At 39.9% G+C, this 21,160-nt stretch overlaps 1 protein-coding gene and 1 non-coding gene across 3 annotated transcripts in view; both read right to left on the bottom strand.

Annotated features, from left to right (window-relative positions):
- The window catches only part of HSD17B3 (hydroxysteroid 17-beta dehydrogenase 3), a 36,405-nt gene extending 19,675 nt beyond the window's left edge, over positions 1–16,730 (bottom strand). For both annotated transcript variants that reach the window (XM_068552878.1, XM_068552877.1), the window contains exons 1-5: positions 16,622–16,730; positions 6,195–6,270; positions 4,297–4,404; positions 3,212–3,279; positions 1,916–1,951 (exon numbers count right to left, since the gene is read on the bottom strand). In XM_068552878.1, the coding sequence (XP_068408979.1) occupies positions 1,916–1,951; positions 3,212–3,279; positions 4,297–4,404; positions 6,195–6,270; positions 16,622–16,642 (309 nt within the window). In that variant the 5' untranslated portion in view covers positions 16,643–16,730. The remainder of the gene's footprint in view (positions 1–1,915; positions 1,952–3,211; positions 3,280–4,296; positions 4,405–6,194; positions 6,271–16,621) is intronic.
- LOC137771118 (U6 spliceosomal RNA) lies at positions 7,202–7,305 on the bottom strand. Its single transcript, XR_011075329.1, has one exon. It is a non-coding gene; the product is annotated as a U6 spliceosomal RNA (small nuclear RNA).
- Positions 16,731–21,160: the final 4,430 nt, after the last annotated feature.

Here is a 21,160-nt window from a genome sequence, read left to right on the forward strand (position 1 = left end):
TGGACTGCCTTCTGAAACCCTGGATTTTGAGGGAGGTGAGAGAAGGATGAGGACTAGATCATGTCAACACCCTTTCCTTGCTTCTCCCAACTTCATTAAGGATATAATTGGAGCATTGTTGGACAGCATTTCTCAGTCTCCCAAAAGCCTGACTGGGTGAATGATCCCAATCAGAGACACAACACTGGACTTTGTGGGTCCCTGTCTCAAAGGTTCCAGTATTTAGTCTCTTATCCCACGTTCCCTTTGCCCTCAAACTCATTCTCCCATCTCTGCCTTTGATAGAGAACTCTAGTGTTTCCAGATGGTTCCTTTGGAATAATTAAGTGATACTAGTCATGCTTCCAACCAGCGTGGCCAACTTGGGCATTGCAGACTTAGAAGCTAAACTTCAATTTGTTTTCTCTGTTACTTAAGGAAGTTAGTGTCTACCAAGATATAAAATAATTTTTTTGAAAATCAAAGCATTTCTCTGCTAAAAGAGTCAGAGGGTTGTCAAATACATTTGGGAAACCCTGTGATCAAATGGACCAAGAATGAAAGATCAATGTATCCATTAATGTGAAAGATTTTAGTGGTAAGGCTGCAGACAACAGTGGAACATATAAAACCTTCAATTACATCAGCTGGGGATTTTAAAAAGCCATTGATTGCTCAGCATAAAAAGAATGTATGTACCAATAAAAACTGAGCAGGAAACTATAAAATACCAGTATACTTACAAAAAAAAAAAAAAAAAAAACAACCAATGGTGAAAATAATTTTTGTCAGCTCAACTGCAGCCACATGAAAAAAAAATTTTTTTTGGTCTGTTCAGCATCCATCCCCCCTTTTTATGTTGATAGGAACCTATTTTCCTCTGGGAAACCAGTTCTCCCCGCCAGTCCATGCTGTGAAGACGAGACAGCCCCCTGCTGCTCCCCAATAAGGGTCCCAGTTCCATGAAATCAGTCATACCTGATTCATTGCTGAAGTTCCATTGGACCAGCCAGAGTGGTTATGAGGGCTGCCAGGCACAGCTGTGAATTTTGTGTACCGAGCAAGGTGCCCAGCTGTGGGGGTGAGTGTGGGCTGAAAGCCCAGGGTTCACTCGCAAGCCATTTAGAGGGCTCTTATCATTCAGAGGGAAGGGAAATATTGTGTTCACACAAAAGCATCATCTACTCACCAAGCATGGGGCTATGTCCACTCTTAAGCAGCACCTTTCTCCAAATTGTCTGCCCAGACAATTTGTCTCCCTTTTTCTTATTCACACAAAGACACAGCATAGGATAGCTTTGTGGTACTCATGCCTATAAATGCGTATGCAGTTAATTCTAATAAAAGGACCTGAGTGCTGAATGGCACCTGACACATCAATTAGTTCAATACTCTTTTAATAGCAGATGAAGAATCTGAAGTTCAAAGGGGCTAAATAGCATGCCCAGTGCTGTCCAATTAACTAGTAACTGATCTGGGATCAGAATACATATGAACTTGAACTTCACTTCAACAAATAGTTTTTGAACAACAAGAGTCTATAAAATCCAAGCCACACCCTCTGTCCTTTTTCCAAACTGAGTGAGCTTTCCTCTATTTACAAAGACTAAAATCACAAGAAGATACTAATTTTTTTTAAGTTGCTTTGGAATCCTGAATAAGTTTCATCATCATCAGGCCTAATATGTTCTGACATATGACAAAACTGAATGCAGAAAAAGGATTCATATGCTAGGGAGAATGAATCCACTGTATTTTCTTGATGAAAACAGACAAGACAATTAAAAGGCTACCACATGGTCTCTCAGTTCAATTTTAAAGTACAGTTCAATTTTAAAGAATTCTGCATCTACAGGGAAGGGGCCAATTCTCCTGAGTTGCCAAATCCAACAGCTACTACATTTTAATGCACTGAGCACTTACATTGATCACATACCTTCACTACCGAGGTGATGTTACAGTGGATGAGGCTCTGTAATAAATAATCACAATCATGAATCAGCCGGATCATTTGAGAAATTCTCTTGAAAAGTATTCAGAGCTAAACAACCATGAAGTGGGCAAGTGTGTCTGATTGGTTGCCTCAGCCTGCAAATTAGGCTCCTAGTTGATATTCAGAATGCACTAGAATGGGGAAACATCTGACACCCACATTATGATTCTATAAGAATGTGATCTCGAATAGAAGTCAATTAAGAGTTTCCTTGAAAATTTCGGCAGGAATACGGAAACAGTTTTTCAAAGGGAGATGGTTAATTTCCAGCTGAAGGAAGGGAGGTTAGTATATGTGGTCTAGAAGACAATAGCATAGAGATTAGAAAGGTGAATGGTTGTATAACACAAGGTATACAGGTTCCGAGCTACAGAGGGCAGTCAAAGAAACTGCTAGAATCACCCAAGACAGACAGAGAGGAAAAGAGGGTCAGACATATAGACAAGTACAAATGCAGACATAAAAAAAGAGAAGCAAGAACGGAACCTGCTTAATGGAGAGACACCAACTTGTGCCAGAAACAGGGACCGTGGAGTTAGACGTGTGGCCGGTGAGGATGTTCAGCAGGGTCCGAGCAATCTGGCATTATTTGTCCACACAGTAGACGTGGGGCCTACACAGAACCTTACGAATACTTCAGGATTGGGGAATAGAAGCATGCTAGCCTGTTCAGAATTGTCATAACCCCACGACTTCAAAGGTCAGGGCTTGGGGAAGTGTCGAAATATAGTGCCTTCAAAGACTGTTAAATGTGTAGTAAATTTGCTCATGGCCAGCAAGGGCAGTCATGGGTCCGAGTCAAGCTGGCTGAACTCACAACAACCCCAACCACAGAGTCTGTGCGAGGGGCTTCTCTCACACTGAAAGTGGAACGAATCTTATTACCTGGGAAGACAAAGAAAGCCAAAGAGCTGGCCTTCTCCCACTGAATCCACAGCTATGAATTTGTTAGGCAGAATTACCCCCTTAGAAAGCAAAGTGCAGAGCCCCGAAAGACTGGCATAGGTAAACTTTGGTGTGTGGAGAAGAGGGAAGATGTCCTTATCCTAGAGATAGTCATGAACAGCGGTACCCTTGACTGTGTATCAAGTACTCAGGCGAAAAGAAAGGGAGACCTCCAGTCATCCACCTGTAATACAGAATACAATCCCATTACCCCCTCCCGGCCCTGGTGATTACCCAGCCAGGGGGCTCAGGGCCACGTGAGAGGAAAACATCCACAGAAGAGTATAGGCCTACCTGGATGTCATCCGGTGTGTTAAGGAAATGACGCGGGAGAAGGTTTGGAAGCATGCCGACATTGTTGACTGACCAAAAGAGGCAAAACAAAAAGATGTCAGAAGAGCCCATGGCAAATGTCTATTGAAAGCCTTAAAAATTGTCATACTCAACCCAGGAATTCTTGGGAAGTTTTCCAAGGAAACATGTACAAAAGATTTATATACAAGGTTGTTTGTTGCAACATCATTTGATAACAGTGAGGAAATTGGAGAGAAAGAAATTGTGGTCCTATAATACAATGCACATAAAATGAATCATGGTGGTGGGATGCAATGGAGTCATTCAAAACTATGACTGCTCAGAGTTTTAAAAACCTGGGAGAACACTAGTGATGTATGATTTTTTTTTTAATGTTGCAAAACAGTACGTAAGTTTAATCCTGATTTTGAAAATATGTGTGTATGTATCTGGAAGGATATATACCAAGATGCTATCTCAGGCTGTCAGGACTTCAAGAAATTCATAGCTCTTTTACATGCTCATCTGTTCTTTCCAGTTTTCCTGCAACACGTTTTACACTTTTATTAGTAAAAATGTAATTATTCTAGAAATCAAAATCTTCTTTCTATGTACAATACAAACACTGTACTGTGATGTGGTTACAAAACAGATTGTCTATAAATTATCTCAGAAAAAAATTGTATCTCATTTCCCAAATGAGAAAGTCAGTCCTCAGATAACCACACTGACTCACTATTTCATGGATCAATTGCAGCGATGTTTGTTTGCTAAACTAATTCCTTTAGGCCAAAGTTTCCCTCTTCCTGCCAAATGTCAATATCAGTTCAGTGAAAGAAAAATATTTTAATACTAGGAAGTATGGTTGGGAAGATTGAAATATGTAGATTTGCTACATTCCAAAGTCATATACAAATTTGTTAATCCAGTAATTCCTCTTGAAGAACTGAACTTTAATATTTGGTTTAATGCTACAGCTTACAGTCATGGGTTAAGTGTAAGCTACTATTGAATAATCAAGTATCACTAAGATAATTGTCTCACTGATTTATTACAACAAGCTTTGCATTTTGTAATTCACTTACCTAAAATTCCAATTTCTAAGTCTTTAAGTTTTTCTTTAATATACTCATAGATGTCATCTTTGGTAAAATCTGCTTGTATAATCTTCACACTACTTCCTATCGTCCACTCTGCATTAGAGACAACAGTTATTTTTTAATGAACAGGAGTCCAAATCCCCCCCTTGCCCATGTTCTCCCAATGATCCTGTACTACCTGAACAGACACTTAAGAGCACAAGCCCATCATCACCTTAATTAGAAACAAGAAATAGCCTCGGATAAATGCTGGGATGTGTTAAAAGATTTGTGAATGATGGTTTCTGTGTGATTCTAAGAGTCACTACAGTGACAAGTAAAGACATTATAACAGATTTAATGCAGTGGTTCTCAAAGCAAGGTCCACAGACCACAGCATCAGCATCACTGAGAACTTGTTAGAAACACAAAATCTCAGGCTCCACCCCAGACCTACTGAACCGGGAAACCCTGGGAGTTGGCCTGGTAATCTGTTTTCACATGTGCTCGGGGTGACTGTGGTGCATGCTCAAGTTTCAGACCCCTGGACTAAGGGCTGTAAGAGCAAAGTGCAATGCCTCTGCCCAGTGAGTGTCAGGTCCTCGTCACATACACTCAGAAACCCTTTGTATTTGTCCAACACTTTAGCATTTATAAAACATTTACCTGCACAGTATATTTTTTAATCCTCTCAACAACCTTGTAAAGTAGGCATTTTCTCCATTTTTCAGAGGAGAAAATTAAGGCTCAGAGAAGCTTACTAGCTTGACCAAGGGCACCCAAACTCTGCTCCCTCCAAGTTCAATCCTCTTTCCACTGTTTTATGTGAACTTGCCTTGTGCAGGAGCTCTTTCTTAGATATAAAAGCAACAGGCAGATTTCACCAGCTGCTGCCTGCTTGGCTTTGGAATTAGACCCAATATTTCTGGGGCAAGTGATCTTAAGGCAAAGTTTGGGGGCAGTTCAAAGACACTACTTGCTTTTCAAAAGGATGATAAAAAGTACACTTTAGCACTGTAAGGGAAACACTGAAGAATGTCCTAGTCCCGGGTCAAAGTTATTTCTGATATCCAGACCGAAAACAAAAGCAGAATTCACTGGTTCAAGGGCACTGAGCCTCCTCGTTGTGACTGCTCAACCCCACACCTCCCACGGCCTTCTCTTAGCCCAAATTCTCTCCAGGGAAATAAGGCTCTCCCCCAGACAGCCTGCTATGGTCTTCACGAGTCTTCATAGTTGAAGACTCATTCCTTTGAGTTAAGGAATTTATTAATTACTAAATTAGTAATTATTATTAAAATGCAAATGCCCAGAAAGGGATATGATGATCATTATTAACTAAGAACACGTCAGAGTCGATCATAATAATAAAGCTTTATAATATAAATGCTGTCTTTTGGGGTTGTATAGTGTACAACCTTCAAAACCATACATGGCAGCCCTGGATCAAATCTTTTTTTTTTAATCTAACAACTAGCAGTAAGCATTGTCCCTCGCCCTACTGCAAGGAGCACAGCATAGACATAGGGAAGTGAAGTCCCATACATAGATTCTGCTTTTGAAGGGAGTAGCAGAAGCAATCAGACAGCTGAGGCCTCTGGATGAGGGAGTCTGATTCTAGATATGGAGACACTAGACCAAAGAAGAGAGTAGACCTATTTGTGGGGTGAGTCTGCCCCTGCTTCATGCAGCCTGAAGAACCCCTGGTGAACTAAACTGAAGTGAACTAAAGCCACTTATATCCTGCACTTAACTTTGTAAACTGGGATCCCCTAAGGAGGCTGGTACCCCAGCCTCCAGACAGCAGACTTAGGGATGCTGACAGATGTCTCTATGGGCAGGACAGGAGCAGACTTGGCTGGTGGGCTCCACAAACATCTCCCTTATTTCTTGGGGTCACTCACCAATCTCCGCAGCAATGGCCTGTAGTTTTTCCGGTGTCCGGCTGATAAGCACGACATTGAGTCCCTGTCTTGCTAACTGAGGGTAGGGACGGGAAAACCAAAAAGGAGATGATAAGCAGACAGGGAAGGCTCGTTACATTAAAGGTGAGTTGGGGCATCACCCAGTTGGTCACAGTGTGATGTGCTTGCTTCTCCTGAGTTTAAATATGCAGAATGTGATAAAGGTTTCTGGGCTATGAGTAAAACAGCCACACTGGGCCAGGCTAAATGTAACATAACAGTAGTTTATTTGCATGTGTTTATTATGTGCCAGGAACTATTATTCTAAGTGCTTTTTTGTACAGATCCACAATCTGAATGCCCTCCTATCTAAAGCACCTATGATCAGATGTGTGGTGGAATTCAGAATTTGGAGGATTTTATACTATAATTTATGTAACAGGGTCTAGAGTAGCATCCCATAATAAAAAAACAATATTTCTGCAGCGACTTGTGAGCTGCCTCCTATTCACAAGAACATTCTTCCTGTGGTTCTCTTCACTTGGGCACAGTCATGGGCCTGAGCCCTTTCTTTCTGTTTTCTGGCTCCCAACAGGACAGAAAATGGAATAGGAAACTGGAGGGTAAACAGATGCTTCCCTGAGATCAGAAGGAACTCTCTTCAGATTGGACACTGCTTCGACTCATGGGGGCTGAGCGACAGTGTGCAGAAGTGGTGTGCTTGAGCATAGCATAGGAGACAGGTAAACACAGTGTGCTGGGTGGTCATGGACAGGCCCAGACTCCTCATACCTAAAAATGCTACAGGTGAGAAAAGATAGAGCTTTGCCTGAAGACAAGTGGAAAAACCAATGTTCATTTAAACAGAGACAGACAACATTTGAGTTAGTGACAAAGGGCCCAGTTAATTGAAATCCTTCTCTATGGTTTTAATTAAATGAAACTGTTATATTTTTAAATTGTGGTAAAATACACATGACATAAAATTTACCTATATGGAATGTTTCACAATTATGGAATGTTTCACAATTTGTGTCATCCTCGCACAGGGCCCATGCTAATCTTCACTGTATCGCTTCAGTTTTAGTGTATATGCTGCCAAAACAAGCACTATGCCAGATTTTAACAAGGAGTTATATTATAGAAAACACATAAGAAGCTGAATTGAAGACTTTGCTCTATGGTCTCCAATAGCCAATATTCAAACCTGTGGTATCAGAATCATTCAGGAAGACATCAAAAATAAACACCAATTCCCACCACAACCATCCAATTAAGAATCTCTGGAGTTGAAGCCTCAGCATTTACATCTTTTTCTATTTTGATTTATTAAATTATACTATTAAATACACAAGCACATTCTCACTGTAAAAGGTGTCACTAAGCCACCCCCACGGTTCTGTTTCCCCACCACTGCTAGGCTCCCGCTGTCTTTAGTTTGGTGTTGATCCTCCTTTCTAACTTTCTCTCTGCGTCTACATGCATCTATAAGTACATACAGAAATAGAAGTTTGTTCTGTGGGATTTCTTTCTTTTCACACTTTATAAATGGCATTATAAGCTTGTCTTTTTAACTTAATGATGTGTCTTATCTCTAAGTATTGTATCTATTTCTACGTCAGTCCACGCTGAGCCACATTTTTATTGCTTCATAGTTCACTTTTGGGTGAGCATTTAAGTTGTTTTGAAGTTTTCCTATTACCAATATTGCTACAGTGAAAACCCTTCAATACTGCTCTTTGTATATACAAGTGAATTAATTCCTAGAGTAGATAGCCAAGGAGAAGTGGAAATGCTGTGTTAAAAGGTACATGCTTTTTAAATTTTCACAGTATTGGCAAAATATCCTCCCTTAAAACTGTACCATCAAAAATACAGTTTCTACTTCTCCACACTCTGGCCCATATTTTATATTAGCAAATTTTTCAACCTAAAAGTCAAGAAATTACATCACTTTACTGTTTTGCTTTGCACTTTTCCAGCTATCAGTGGGACTGAATTTTTTTTGTATGTTTATATGTGAATTACCAGCATATACCCTTTTTATTAAATTTTTTGTTGAAGTATAGTTGATTTACAACATTGTGCTAATTTCTGCTTTACAGCAAAGTGATTCAGTTATACATATATAAATTCTTTTTTATATTCTTTTCCATTATGGTTTATCATAGAATATTTTGTTCATTTGTTTTTTGTTTTTCTCTTTTTGTGACTGGTTTATTTCACTAAGCATAATGTCCTCAAGGTTCATCCACGTTGTAACATGTGTCAGAATGTCCTTCCTTTTCAAGGCTGAATAATACTGCATTGTATGCATACACCACATTTTGTTTATTCATCCATCATCAATGAACCTTTAAGTGCATCTTCTGTTTTTAATTTTCCCAGTTTGTTTATTTATTTTTTTAAATTTTTATTGGAGTATAGTTGATTTACAATGTTGTGTTAGTTTCTGCTGTACAGCAAGTGAATCAGTTATACATATACATATATATATCCACTATTTTTTTAGATTCTTTTTCCATATAGGTCATTACAGAGTATTGAGTAGAGTTCCCTGTGCTATACAGTAGGTCGCTATTAGTTATCTATCTTATATATAGTAATGTGTGTATGTCAATCCCAATCTCCCAGTTTATCCCTTCCTACCCTCCTTTCTCCCCTGGTAGCCGTAAGTTTGTTTTCTACATCTGTGACTCTATTTCTGTTTCGTAAATAAGTCCATTCGTACCATTTTTTTTAGATTCCACATATAAGCAATATCATATGATATTTGTCTTTCTCTGTCAGACTTACTTCACTCAGTATGACAATCTCTAGGTCCATCCATGTTGCTGCAAATGGCACTATTTCATTCTTTTTTATGGTTGAGTAATATTCCATTGTATATATGCCCATTGACAGAGGAATGGATAAAGAAGACATGGTACATATCATAGAATATTGAATATAGTTCTCTGTACTATACAGCAGGACCTTGTTTATCCATTCTGTATATAAAAGCATACATCTGCTAACCCCAACCTCCCAATCCATCCCTCCCCTAACCCCCTCCCCCTTGGCAACCACAGGTCTGTTCTCTACATCCGTGATTCTGTTTCTGTTTCATAGATAAGTTCATTGTGTCATATTTTAGATTCCACATACAATTGATATTGTATGATATTTGTTGTTTTCTGACTTACTTCACTTAGTATGTTGCAACTCTACTCACATCCATGTTGCTGCAAATGGCATTATTTTGTTCTTTTTTATGGCTGTGTAGTATTCCATTGTATATATGTACCACACCTTCTTTATCCTTCATCTGTCGATGGACATTCAGGTTGTTTCCATGTCTTGGCTATTGTGAATAGTGCTGCTATGAACATAGAGGTACATGTATCTCTCTGAATTATAGTTTTGTCTGGATATAACTAGAATATACCCGTTGCCCATTCTCCTGTTGGGTTGTCATTTTCTTATAAGTTTGTAGGAGCTTTATTTTTACATATTCTTGGTATTAATTATTTGCCTACTATATATGCAGTAATTATTTTCTCCTTTGATTATGGTGCCCTTTCCATACATTACATAATATTAATTTTAATGTTACCAAGTTTGTGAATATTTTCCTTATTTTTTTTTAGAATTTCCTTTATGATTTTCCCTAACTTCAAGGATATAAATACATTTTCCTGTAACCCTTGTAGTTTGTTTATTTTTGTTGTTGTTGTTTATGTTTGAGAATAGTGTGAGGTTGAAATCATCTAGCATTATTTTTTTCAAAATGGGTGGCTCATTGTCTTGGCAACATTTTTCTATTTGTCCATCTTTTCCTGATGTGAAATGCTTATGCCAAATTCTCATATGTACGTGGATCTGTCTCTAATCTATCTGTTCAGTTCCACTGGCCTATTTGTTAACTTCTGTGCCAGTGCCACTTCTGATAATCGTATAATAGGCTTTGATATCTGGTGTCTCATAGAGGAAGTCCCTATGATTTATTATTTTCTTTCAAAATGTTCTTGTGTTATCGTCTTAGTTTAATTTTCCAAGTAAATGATAAGATTATATTTTTTAACGTTTTATATTGAAATTAGAGATATTTAAGGGGAAAGTTGCATCTTTGCAGTAATCAGTTATCTCATCCGTAATATGCTATTTATTCAGATCTTATGCATTCTTCTAAAACTTTTAGAAGTTTCTTCATGTAAATCTTGGACATTTCTTGTTAGTTTGCATTGGTTGGGATAACTTAAGCTGCTGTAACAAATAACGCCGAAATTTCAGTGGCTTCACGCAATGAAGTCTGGTTTTTGTCTTATATAACAGACTCTATTCCACATAGTCCTTCAGGACCCACAGCTGAGAAAGGCATTGCCACCTTCAACACTAGGTTTCTAAGATTGCCCTGGCTGTTGATATCCAGCCAGTGTAAGGATCTAAAGAGGGTAGAGAAAATATATCCCCTCCCTCAACCACCTTGACCAAGAAATGACACACATCGTTTCTGCCTGATTTCATCGGTAAAATGTCACATAGCCCCAGCTATACGTAAGGGAATCTGGGAAGTTCCCTGGCTGGATAGCCACTTACCAGCTACAACTTTTTACAGTGGAAGAATAGGGATTTGGGGGGAAACTTAGCTGTTCCTGCCACCAATATCCTATGTTTATCTGTTGCCATTGTGAATTAAATTACTATGGATAACTAAATTGGGTCAATTTATATAATGGAATACTATACAATACTGAAAATGAATGAACCATGTTCTATACACATCAGCATGGATGAATTTCAAAAGCACAATATTGATCAGTACAAAGCAGATTACAGAAGACATATGAATCAATTTACATTAAGTTCAAAACAGGTGATGCAACCAAATGTTGTTGAGGGATACACGCATGTGTAACAACTTTTTTTAAAGTAAGGAAATTATTAACACAACATTCATGATAGTGCTTACATCTGTGGGAGTGAGGAGGGGAAACACAAAGGCATGACATATGTGCCTATATGACAAACTTCAAGGAAGCTGGTGATGCCCTATTTCTTAAGCTTGGTGATAAGAGACACTTTACTCATTTTAATTTTTTTTGTAACCGCACTTAGATATTATGTACACTCTTGTTTGGTACATCTCTCTCTCTCTCTCTCTCTCTCTCACACACACACACACACACACACACACACGCACAACCATGACATACTACAATGAATTTAGGATACTCAAAGCCTGGTTCAGAAAGTATAGGGTTTAAGTCAAGACACACAGGAACAAAGCAATGAATCCAAGGAAACATAAAAATAATTAAAAGCTGCTGCTTTCATTTAAGGGAAGATGAAAGAGAATAAGCTTAGAGTGCAGCTGGAGTAATTTAGACTAGAGTAATTTAGACTTTAGGAAGAAGAATTTCCTTGCTGAAATGGCATAAGACACCATCATATATTGACAGTAAATGTATGATAATATTCAAGAATAGAGCAAAGCAGTTGGTTTTTCTTGGGTTGGGCTGAGCCAAGGGATTTTAATCCAAGGGGCAACACTGTGCCATTACCTGTAACTGCCAGGAGCACTGTCTTGAGAAGCATTCTAACTGCCTTGTCTGTCACACTGGAGATTGCAGCATCCATACCATCCCAGACCTTGGGGGTGGCACTAGAATTGCCCAGATATGGAGAAATTAAAACAGACAATCTTTAGTCATATATTTTGCTTCTAGCATTCTGTGGGCATTAATAGCCAAGAATGCATGTTTATATATATTAAAGTGATGAAAAGTAAGTTTTATAATGTTTAAATATATATGTATATAAATATTAAAATTTATAGTAATATAAGATGGGTTAAAATTGGTTCAATCATATAGAGGACAATCTGGCAATGGTACCCAGTATTTAAATGCACATACCCATTCAGCCAGCAATCTTACTGATAGGGATGTATGCTTGGATATGTGTAAGTTTATCTTCAAGGGTGTGTCTTGAAACATTATTTGTAACTACAAAAACAAAAAGCAACCCTAGTGCCCATCCCTAAGAGGCCGATAAAAGAGACATAGTACATCCCTGGGATAGGATAACCCTGAAACCATTAAAAAGAATGAAGACCATCTGTATGCCTTTGCTGTGGCAAGACCTCCATATTACATTATTTAATGAACAAAGCAAAGTTTAGAAGAGGGTTTATGGTTATGTGAAGCAGGATCCCATTTGTGCTCATGTGGGCAAAAACTAAACATACAGGTGTAAATTCTGCTAGGAGACTATAAATTCCTCTCCTTCTTCCTGGGCATGTGACTAGATGACACTCCTGGCCTTTCTTGCCCTATGTCTGGCCACAGGACTGAGTGCTGTCAGTGGGCTGCAGGACACAGACGTGCTTATGACCCGGCTCCAACCTTGAAGAATAGCGCAAAGGCTTATAAGATAGACAAGAAGCAAGACAGAAGGAACTGGACAGAGCCACCCATTAATCAGGAAAGTCTCTGGATTGTTACGCTGAAGTTACTCTGTACTATCAACATCCATGTCAACATGTAAGTATGAATATAGCCATGGTTTTCCTTTACCTTTTCTGAAAGGAATCTCAAGACATTGTGAACACTGGTGACCTTTACAGAGAAGGGCCAGGTAAGGGCAGGGGTGAGGGAGGAGAGGCCTTTATTTCCCTTCGTATGCTTTTCTGTGCTGCTTGAGTTTTCTAATTTTATGCCTGTATTATTTTATCTTTAACAGGAATTATCTGGGCAAAGAGATGATGGCCTTTTTGCTCTTTTCTTCCTTACACTTCTTTGAATTAAAAATGTATACATAAATATCATTAGCCATCAGGGAAGTGCAAATTAAAACCCCAATGAGATATTACTACACAGCTCTCAGAATGGCTAAAATAAAACATAGCAACACCAAATGCTGGTGAAGATGTGGAGAAAATGGACCACACATACAGTGCTGGTGAGAATGGTACAAACAATCTGGGAAACAGTTTAGCAGTTTCTTAAAAAACTAAACATGCAACTATCATACCAGCCAGCAACTGCACTCCTGAGCATTTATTCCAGAAAAAATAACCTTACATTCACACAAAACTTATATACAAATGTTTATAGAAGCTTTATAAGTATTGCCCAAAACTGGAAACAATATGCTGTAATAAACCATAATGGAAAAGAATATAAAAATAATGTATATATATGTATAACTGAATCATTTTGCTGAACAGCAGAAAGTAACGCAACATTGTAAATCAACTATACGTCAAGAAAGAAATAATGAAAGAAAGAAGGAGGGAAGGAAGGAAGGAAGGAAGGGAGGGAGGGAGGGAGGGAGGGAGTAAAGAAAGAAGGAGGGGGTGGGAGTGTTTATAAAACGGCCACACAAGGGATCCTTGCGGTGATGGAAATGTTCTATATCTTGACTGTATCTATGTTGATATCCTGAGTGTGTTGTTGTAGAATAGCTTTGCAAGATTGGGTAAAGGGTACATGGGATCTCTCTGTATTCTTTCTTACAACTGCATATGAATCTATAATTATCTCAAAATTAAAAGTCAAATTTTTAAAAAAAGCTAAAGGAAGCTAAATAAATACAAGAAAATTAGGTAACAGTGTTTTTTTTTTTTAATATTACTTTATTTATTTATTTATTTTTATTTTATGGCTGTGTTGGGTCTTCGTTTCTGTGCGAGGGTTTTCTCTAGTTGCGGCAAGCGGGGGCCGCTCTTCATCGCGGTGCGCGGGCCTCTCACTATCGTGGCCTCTCTTGTTGCGGAGCACAGGCTCCAGACGCGCAGGCTCAGCAATTGTGGCTCACGGGCCTAGTTGCTCCGCGGCATGTGGGATCTTCCCAGACCAGGGCTCGAACCCGTGTCCCCTGCATTGGCAGGCAGATTTCCAACCACTGAGCCATCAGGGAAGCCCCAGTAACAGTGCTTTTTAAAAGAGAATTGGGGATGTGAAGTGAGTAGATGCTGTACGGGGCTGTATGGTGCTTAGCTGGGGCTGAGATGAGCTGGGAGGCCAGAGGGGCTGGCGCTGATTGGGGCCAGCTGGGCTGCTTTTTGTACAGACCAGAGCAGCTGCACATGCTCCTAAGGACTGGGCAGAGCTGAGTAGAACCCTGAATGGCTGGAACCCTGGCAGGCATTAAATATTATGTCTTTCTCTGACCTAAGCCTATTTGGCTGTTCATAATCACTAGGTTTTCTTGTTGCCTCCAGTAATTAGAGATAAATTTTGGCTACAGATCTCCTCCCCAACAACCAGCCAGCAGATGGTATGTTATAAAATTCAAACAAGACTCAGACCAAATCCTACCAACAGAAACATTCATTAGTAAGCTGGCATCAAAATAGTCATGAACCTATTCTTATAGCTCAGTGGAGTCCCAGCTCTCTGTCCCTTAGGCACTCTGTGAAGGCTCATCCCAGGTAGATATGATAATATTCTGGGGGCAGGGTGCAGTCAAACTTCTAGCAGGGTCAGGTGACAGAATCCTCCACTATCAGCAGGACATGGGGCCAAATCAGTTCAAGGCCAAGAACACCACTCTGCCATGCTAACAGATATTACATCCTTGTTCATAGGAGGGCAGAAGTGCCTGTACAATATTTCTAGCTAATCCACGTATCTTGGAAGGCACTTCCTCAGGAAAATTATTTATAACATCTCTTAGGCTAAGGGGCAAACCCTCTAATGAAAGTTAAGTTAGCTAAGGCACAGATATTGATGAACTCTAATTTAGCATCTTTAAAAATTAACTAAAACCTGGATTTAGCCAAGGTCCTGGCAAAAACAGCACACTCAAATTGGGTAACTAGAAGAGAGTTTAATAAAAGGATGATTTACAAAGTGTGACTAATGTGTAGAGAACCCACGAGACTCTGGAGCTACTAAGGGCAGAGCTGTTGTCACCTGTGAACCTGAAACGGTTCGGGGATGAACAGTTACCAGAACCAGAAGGTGGAGAGGGCTGCCTGACAGAGCTGCGGCCTTCAGCAGAGGGATACAGCCAGCCCACAGGGAGAGAGCAGAAAGGAACCCAACCTCACACTCCTCTCTCTCTCTTACCTGTTGCCAGTGTCCCCCAACCCCCACCAAACCCCACTGAAACCAGAAGCCATCTGAGGCCCTTGGTGCACGGCAGCCTCCTAGGGCACACAGCAGGGCAAAGAAGGGCAGAGGGTGAATCCCGAGGGACAAGTAGAAGAAACTCAACACACACCACCTCTTGGTGTGGTGGTGTATTCCATTCCTAGGTAATCTACCCAAGAGAAACAGAGGGACTTCCCTGGTAGCACAGTGGTTAAGAATCTGCCTGCCAATGCAGGGGACATGGGTTCGAGCCCTGGTCTGGGAAGATCCCACATGCCGTGGAGCAACTAAGCCCATGCACCACAACTACTGAGCCCGTGTGCCACAACTACTGAAGCCCGTGAGCCTAGAGCCCGTGCTCCCCAACAAGAGAAGCCACAGCAATGAGAAGCCTGTGCACAACAAAGAGTAGCCCCCGCTCGCCGCAACTAGAGAAAGCCCGCGCACAGCAACAAAGACCCGATGCAGCCAAAAAAAAAAGAGAAATGGAAACATATGTCCATGAAAAAAAAGTACATAAGAATGTTCACAGCAGCATATTATATAGCCGAAAAATGGGAACAACCCAAACATTCATCAGCTAGTAAATGAATAAACGAATTGTGGTATATCCATACGATGGAATATTATTCTGCAATAAAAATGAAAGAATCACTGACACATGCTACAACATGGATGAACCTCAAAAATCCTGTGCTAAATTAAGGAAGTCAGGCACAAAAGACTACATATTGTGTGGTGGCATTCATATGAAATGTTCAGAAAAGATTAGTGGCAGCCTAGGACTAGGGATGGGAATGGGGGATTAACTGTGACCAGTTGTGAGTGATCTCATTAGGATCTTATTAGGATGATGGAAATGTGCTAAAACTGGATGGTGGCGATGGTGAACACCTTGGTTAATTTACTAAAAAATCATTGTACCATACACTTAAAACAGGTGAATTTTATGGTACATGAATTATATCTCAAGAAGCTGTTTAAAATAAAAAACTGATTCACGTGCGTATCATATTATGCATGCTGAAGTATTTTAAAGTAAATTATATTCAGTCTAACAGCTGATCTTCAGCCATAAAGTATTATAACAAGTCCCACCCCTAGCCTGGAACCTATATAGTGAGGTTTCACTTTGTAAAAAGACAATCAATCAATATCTAGACATATATAGAATGTAATTAGGGGTGATACTCTACATCTGTTGTTCCTTTAAATAGTTGATTTTCTAGTATAGTTTTAAATGACATACAAACAAGTTTACTCAGACATTTTGGCTGGAACACAGCTATGGAAAAGAAACAAGCCACAGAAAATGTCTCAAGGACTTTTGTGTCAATTTTGACTGACCTTAGGTAAAGAAAGCTTCATTCAGACCAGACTGAGCAAAGGAGAAGGTGGGAAGCAGTTTCCCTAAGAGAAACTCATCTTCAGCTGGGCCCGTATCACACTTTCCTCTGAAAAACAGCCACCACGGAAAAACTAAACCAAGAAGAGTGAACCCCAAGGTAAACTATGGACTCTGGGTGATAATGACATGCCAGTGTATGTTCACTGTAGCAAACTTCCCACTCTGGGGTGTGTGTGCAGACAGGGGTATATGGGAACTCGCTGTACCTTCTGCAAGATTTTGTGGTCAATCTAAAACTGCTCTAAAAAATAAAGTCTATCTTAAAACTTTAAAAATAAATAGAAAATTAAAAGATAAAAAAATAAGAACTGTCCCATTTTAAGGCCAGTGATATCATGAAGTCTTCTCTTTCTCTCCTGGAAAATTCCCCACCCCGACCTCCAGCCCTCATTTTCAGTCTGGGAATCTATCAAAGGATGGCTAAAGAATTAAGCACCTTCGTCTCACAATTCACTTCATCAGCCTCCCGAGGGGGAGATTGTCCATTAAATGGAAAACAATTTGCATTTTCAACACAAAGGATGCTCTCTGCCTTGTGTGCTTCCAGCCTCTCCTGAATTGTGCCATTTCTCTCAAGAGCTATAGACTTTTTAAAGGTTCCATGTGAAGTGGTCTGAGCCAGGAGGGGGGCACGGAGAACACTTGGTTGTCTGGGCCAGCATGTTCCCTTTGCCCTTTTGAGCAGGGCTCAATCTTCTTTCTAGAATGTCCAGGCTGACAGGCTCCATATGTGGGTTTTGCCACCACCCCCCTTCAGGGAGTTAAGCCCCAGAAGCACGCCCTCTCCCAGAATTCCCTGCCAGGCACTGTGCTAAAGAAGAATGGCTGCTGCTGTGATGAATAGACCATTTTCCTTCTGCTGTGTATTAGGGCCTAGGTCAAGGAAGGTACTTGTTGCTGCTAATCTATAACAGGTGGTGGGAATGCCAGGGAAGACAGGGCTTCTTCTGTGTGGCAGTAGATAAAAGAAAGGGCTTGAATTCAGGTGCCAAAGGAATGGAAATGGTGTGAAATACAGAGTGAAGCAGAGGCTTCAGAGGCATGAAGAGCAGGCCCATTCTTGTCCTTCCTCCTCCAGCCCATCCCTCTCCACAATTTTTTTCACCTGATTCCAATAATGCTTGAAATTCCTTTAAAAGGAGGCAAAGTCACTATTGCCACTCTAAATACAAATACAGATTAGGTTAAAATGTAATATAGAATAGGCTACTGGAAAGTTGGAGTAAAAGTCCCTATTTCTACCATGAAATGCAAATAAAACATGCAACCTGGACATAATACATAAAATAAATATAAGAAGACTCCAAAAGATAATGAGAAGATCAGCTATGGGCCTTGAGACCTGAGGAAACTGGTGGTGAGTTTCCTGGGTTTTCTTTTTGCCTCATATATCCCAGACTTATTGCTGGAGAAGCTGGATATTCAGAAACACCAACAGTGCAGACATAAAAAGTCCCAATAAAAGCCTGCTCTCTCTAACCAAAGAACCAAAAAATGGCAGCCTAGCAAGGCAGAAAACTTTAGACAATAACTGTCGTACTCCAAACAACTCAAAAAAAAATCTATGTTCCTTTTGCCACCCCTGCCTCCAAAGGCTAAGTGGGGAGCTGACACTTCCACTCTGGTGAGGCTGAGTCCTAACAAGGACTCCAACCCCCTGCCAGGTTGGCATCAGAGAAGGATGAGCAGGGAGCTGGGACTTTCATTCCAGCCACCCCACCCGCCATGTCAGCAGAGACCTGAACATCCACTTCCACCTGACAGTGCCAGAGCACCCCTTCTGCTCTCTCCCCTCTTCCTTCCCCTGGGATGACGACAGAGGAAGCCTAGTGGAGATTCAGGATTTATACCATCACCGCAATGATAGTGAGACTACCTCCTCCACGTACTGCTTGTGGGGAGCAGTAAGGATGCAATCTTGCCCCAAAAATCCAGAGTGGCTTATGAGAAGCCAGAACTCCTACACCCATCCAGCAGTAACAAGGAGGCAGCACCCCCCAAAGGAGGCCAAGTGGAAAACCTGGGCTTCTACCCCACCTGGTAGGAAAAAGCACCCCCTCCTCCCCCTGTTGAAGCAATATCAGTACAGACCTAAACCAGAAGATTTAAATATGATTCAGTCTCATAACATAAAACCAAAAATGTCCAAGATTCAATTAAAAAAAAAACCTCATCACACCAAGAATAAGGAAGATCTCAATTTGAGTAAGATTGAAAACAATGGACAAATGCTAACATCAAGATGACACAGATGTTAGAATTATCTGACTAGAATTTTAAAGCAGCTATCGTAAAAATGCTTCAGAGAGCAATCACAAACACAATTAAAACAAATGAAAAATAGGACATTTCAGCAAAGAAATAGTAGATATAAAGAAAAATGAAATGGAAATTTTAGAACTGAAAAATACAGAAAGTGAAATTAAAAAAACGGATGGGCTCAATAGCAGAATGGAGAGACCAAGGAAAGAATCCATGAACTTAAAGGTAAAACAACAGGAATTACCCAATCTAAACAGAGAAAAAATGCACTGAAAAAAAATGAACAGCATCTCAGAGACCCACTAGACTATAAGAAAGGTCTTACATTTGTGTCATTAGAGTCCCAGAAGAAGAGAAGAGGGCTAGGCAGCTAGACAGAAAGAATATTTGAAGAAAGAATGAATGAAAAATTTCCAAATTTGTGAAAAGGTATAAACCTACAGATTCAAGAGACTGAGTGAATCTCAAACAAGATAAACCCAAAGAAACCCACACCAAGAAACATAACTAAACTCCTGAAAACTGAACACAAAGAAAAACATCTTGAAAGCAATGAAAGAGAAACAACACCTTACCTATAGGGGAAAATGATTTGAATAACATCAGACTCATCAGAAATCATAGAGGCCAGAAGGAAGTGGCACAACATTTTTCAAATGCTGAAAGGAAAGGATTGTCAACTATAAATCCTATATTCAGCAAAATTATCCTTCAGGAATGAAGGGGAAATGGAGACAGTCTCTGATGAAGGAAAACAAAAAGAATTTGTCACCCGCAGAGCTACTGTAAAAGAACAACTAAAGGAACTTCTCTAAACAGACAGGAAATAACAAAAGAAAAAATCTTGGAACATCAGGGAAGAAGAAAGAACAATAGAAAGAGTAAAAATATGGGTAAGTACAACACATTTTCTTTCTCAAAAAGAAAAAAAAAAGCAATATATGGGAAAGAAAACACAGATTAAATATGCAATAATAATAGTGGCGAAACTTGGAGGGCTTACTCTATGCAAAGCATTTTGCCCACCTCATCCCGTTTAACTTTTACAAAAGCCCAGATGGAATTATCATCACCTCCAGCTTATTGATGTGGAAATTCTGCAGTGAGCATATTGGAGGCAGAGTTTGAACAGAGAGACATCTGATCCATTCCCAACCTCGAATTCTTAACCATTACAATCCACAGCATTCCAGGCTCTGAACTGCTTTCCTTGAAGCAGCAACTAGCAGGGAAACAAGAACAGGCTCTCTGGGAGAGAGGGAATCCTGCATGAAAGAAAGGTAGGGATCCCAGAAAATTGTTTAACACAGCCTTAGAAAAGAACAAAAGGAAACAAAGAATAAGATTCTACAAGAAGAAGAGCAAAACAAGAATTAGTCTAGAAGAGAAACAGAATTTAGAATTTGAAGGTTCTTGGGAGACATCTTTTGTGCTCATAAAGACCTGGAAGCCCAGAAAGGATGTGTAACTTGTCCAAAATCTGCAGACAGTTAGTGTCTGAATGAGGACTGGAACCCATAGCTCCTGACCCCCAGGCCATTGCTTTTGGAAAGAGTAAGGAAATGAATTGCTAAGGAGAATCCACACATGGGTCTCCTCTAAGAAGAAAGAAAAGTGTCTGAGTCTTAAGATATCAAGGGGGCCACAGGTATATCAGGTCAGCATGAATTTGAGGAAAGAATCTGGAAAATCATAAAGAAATAACCTGAGTTCTCCAGAGAACTGAGAGGTAAGGCCTTGGATCTTGTGGATGAAAGATAAGACCCTTTCCAGAAAACTGGTCTAAGGTGAAAAAACAGTTATATAAGAGGTGATATAGTTTTAACACAAATAGCTAGAAAAGCTTTCCTTCTGATTTGGGGTACGGAAGATACAAGGCTTTGGAAGTGTTGGCACATGGTCTCTCCAACCTCAACACTCAAATATAACCACTCGTCTACTGAGTGTTGGGCACTACTGATCATCAGAAAGTTGCTATATACAAATTAGGATAAGAGCAAAGACGAACTCTTTAGCTGGAAGAAAAAAACAAAAACAAAAACAGAGTTGAAGCAGAATGTCAGTACCAAAGAAATTATCTTCAGAGCATGGAGGATGGGGGGTAGACCCAAAAGACCAGCACTAGGAGCTTTTAAGTGGTATGGTTCAGCTCTGTTAACTAAAAAGAAAACCAAAAGTTTCTATCAGGTACCTCCAATATACCTTGCAATGTTCAT

This window comes from Eschrichtius robustus, chromosome 10 (assembly GCF_028021215.1).
Source record: "Eschrichtius robustus isolate mEscRob2 chromosome 10, mEscRob2.pri, whole genome shotgun sequence".
NCBI lineage: Eukaryota > Metazoa > Chordata > Mammalia > Artiodactyla > Eschrichtiidae > Eschrichtius > Eschrichtius robustus.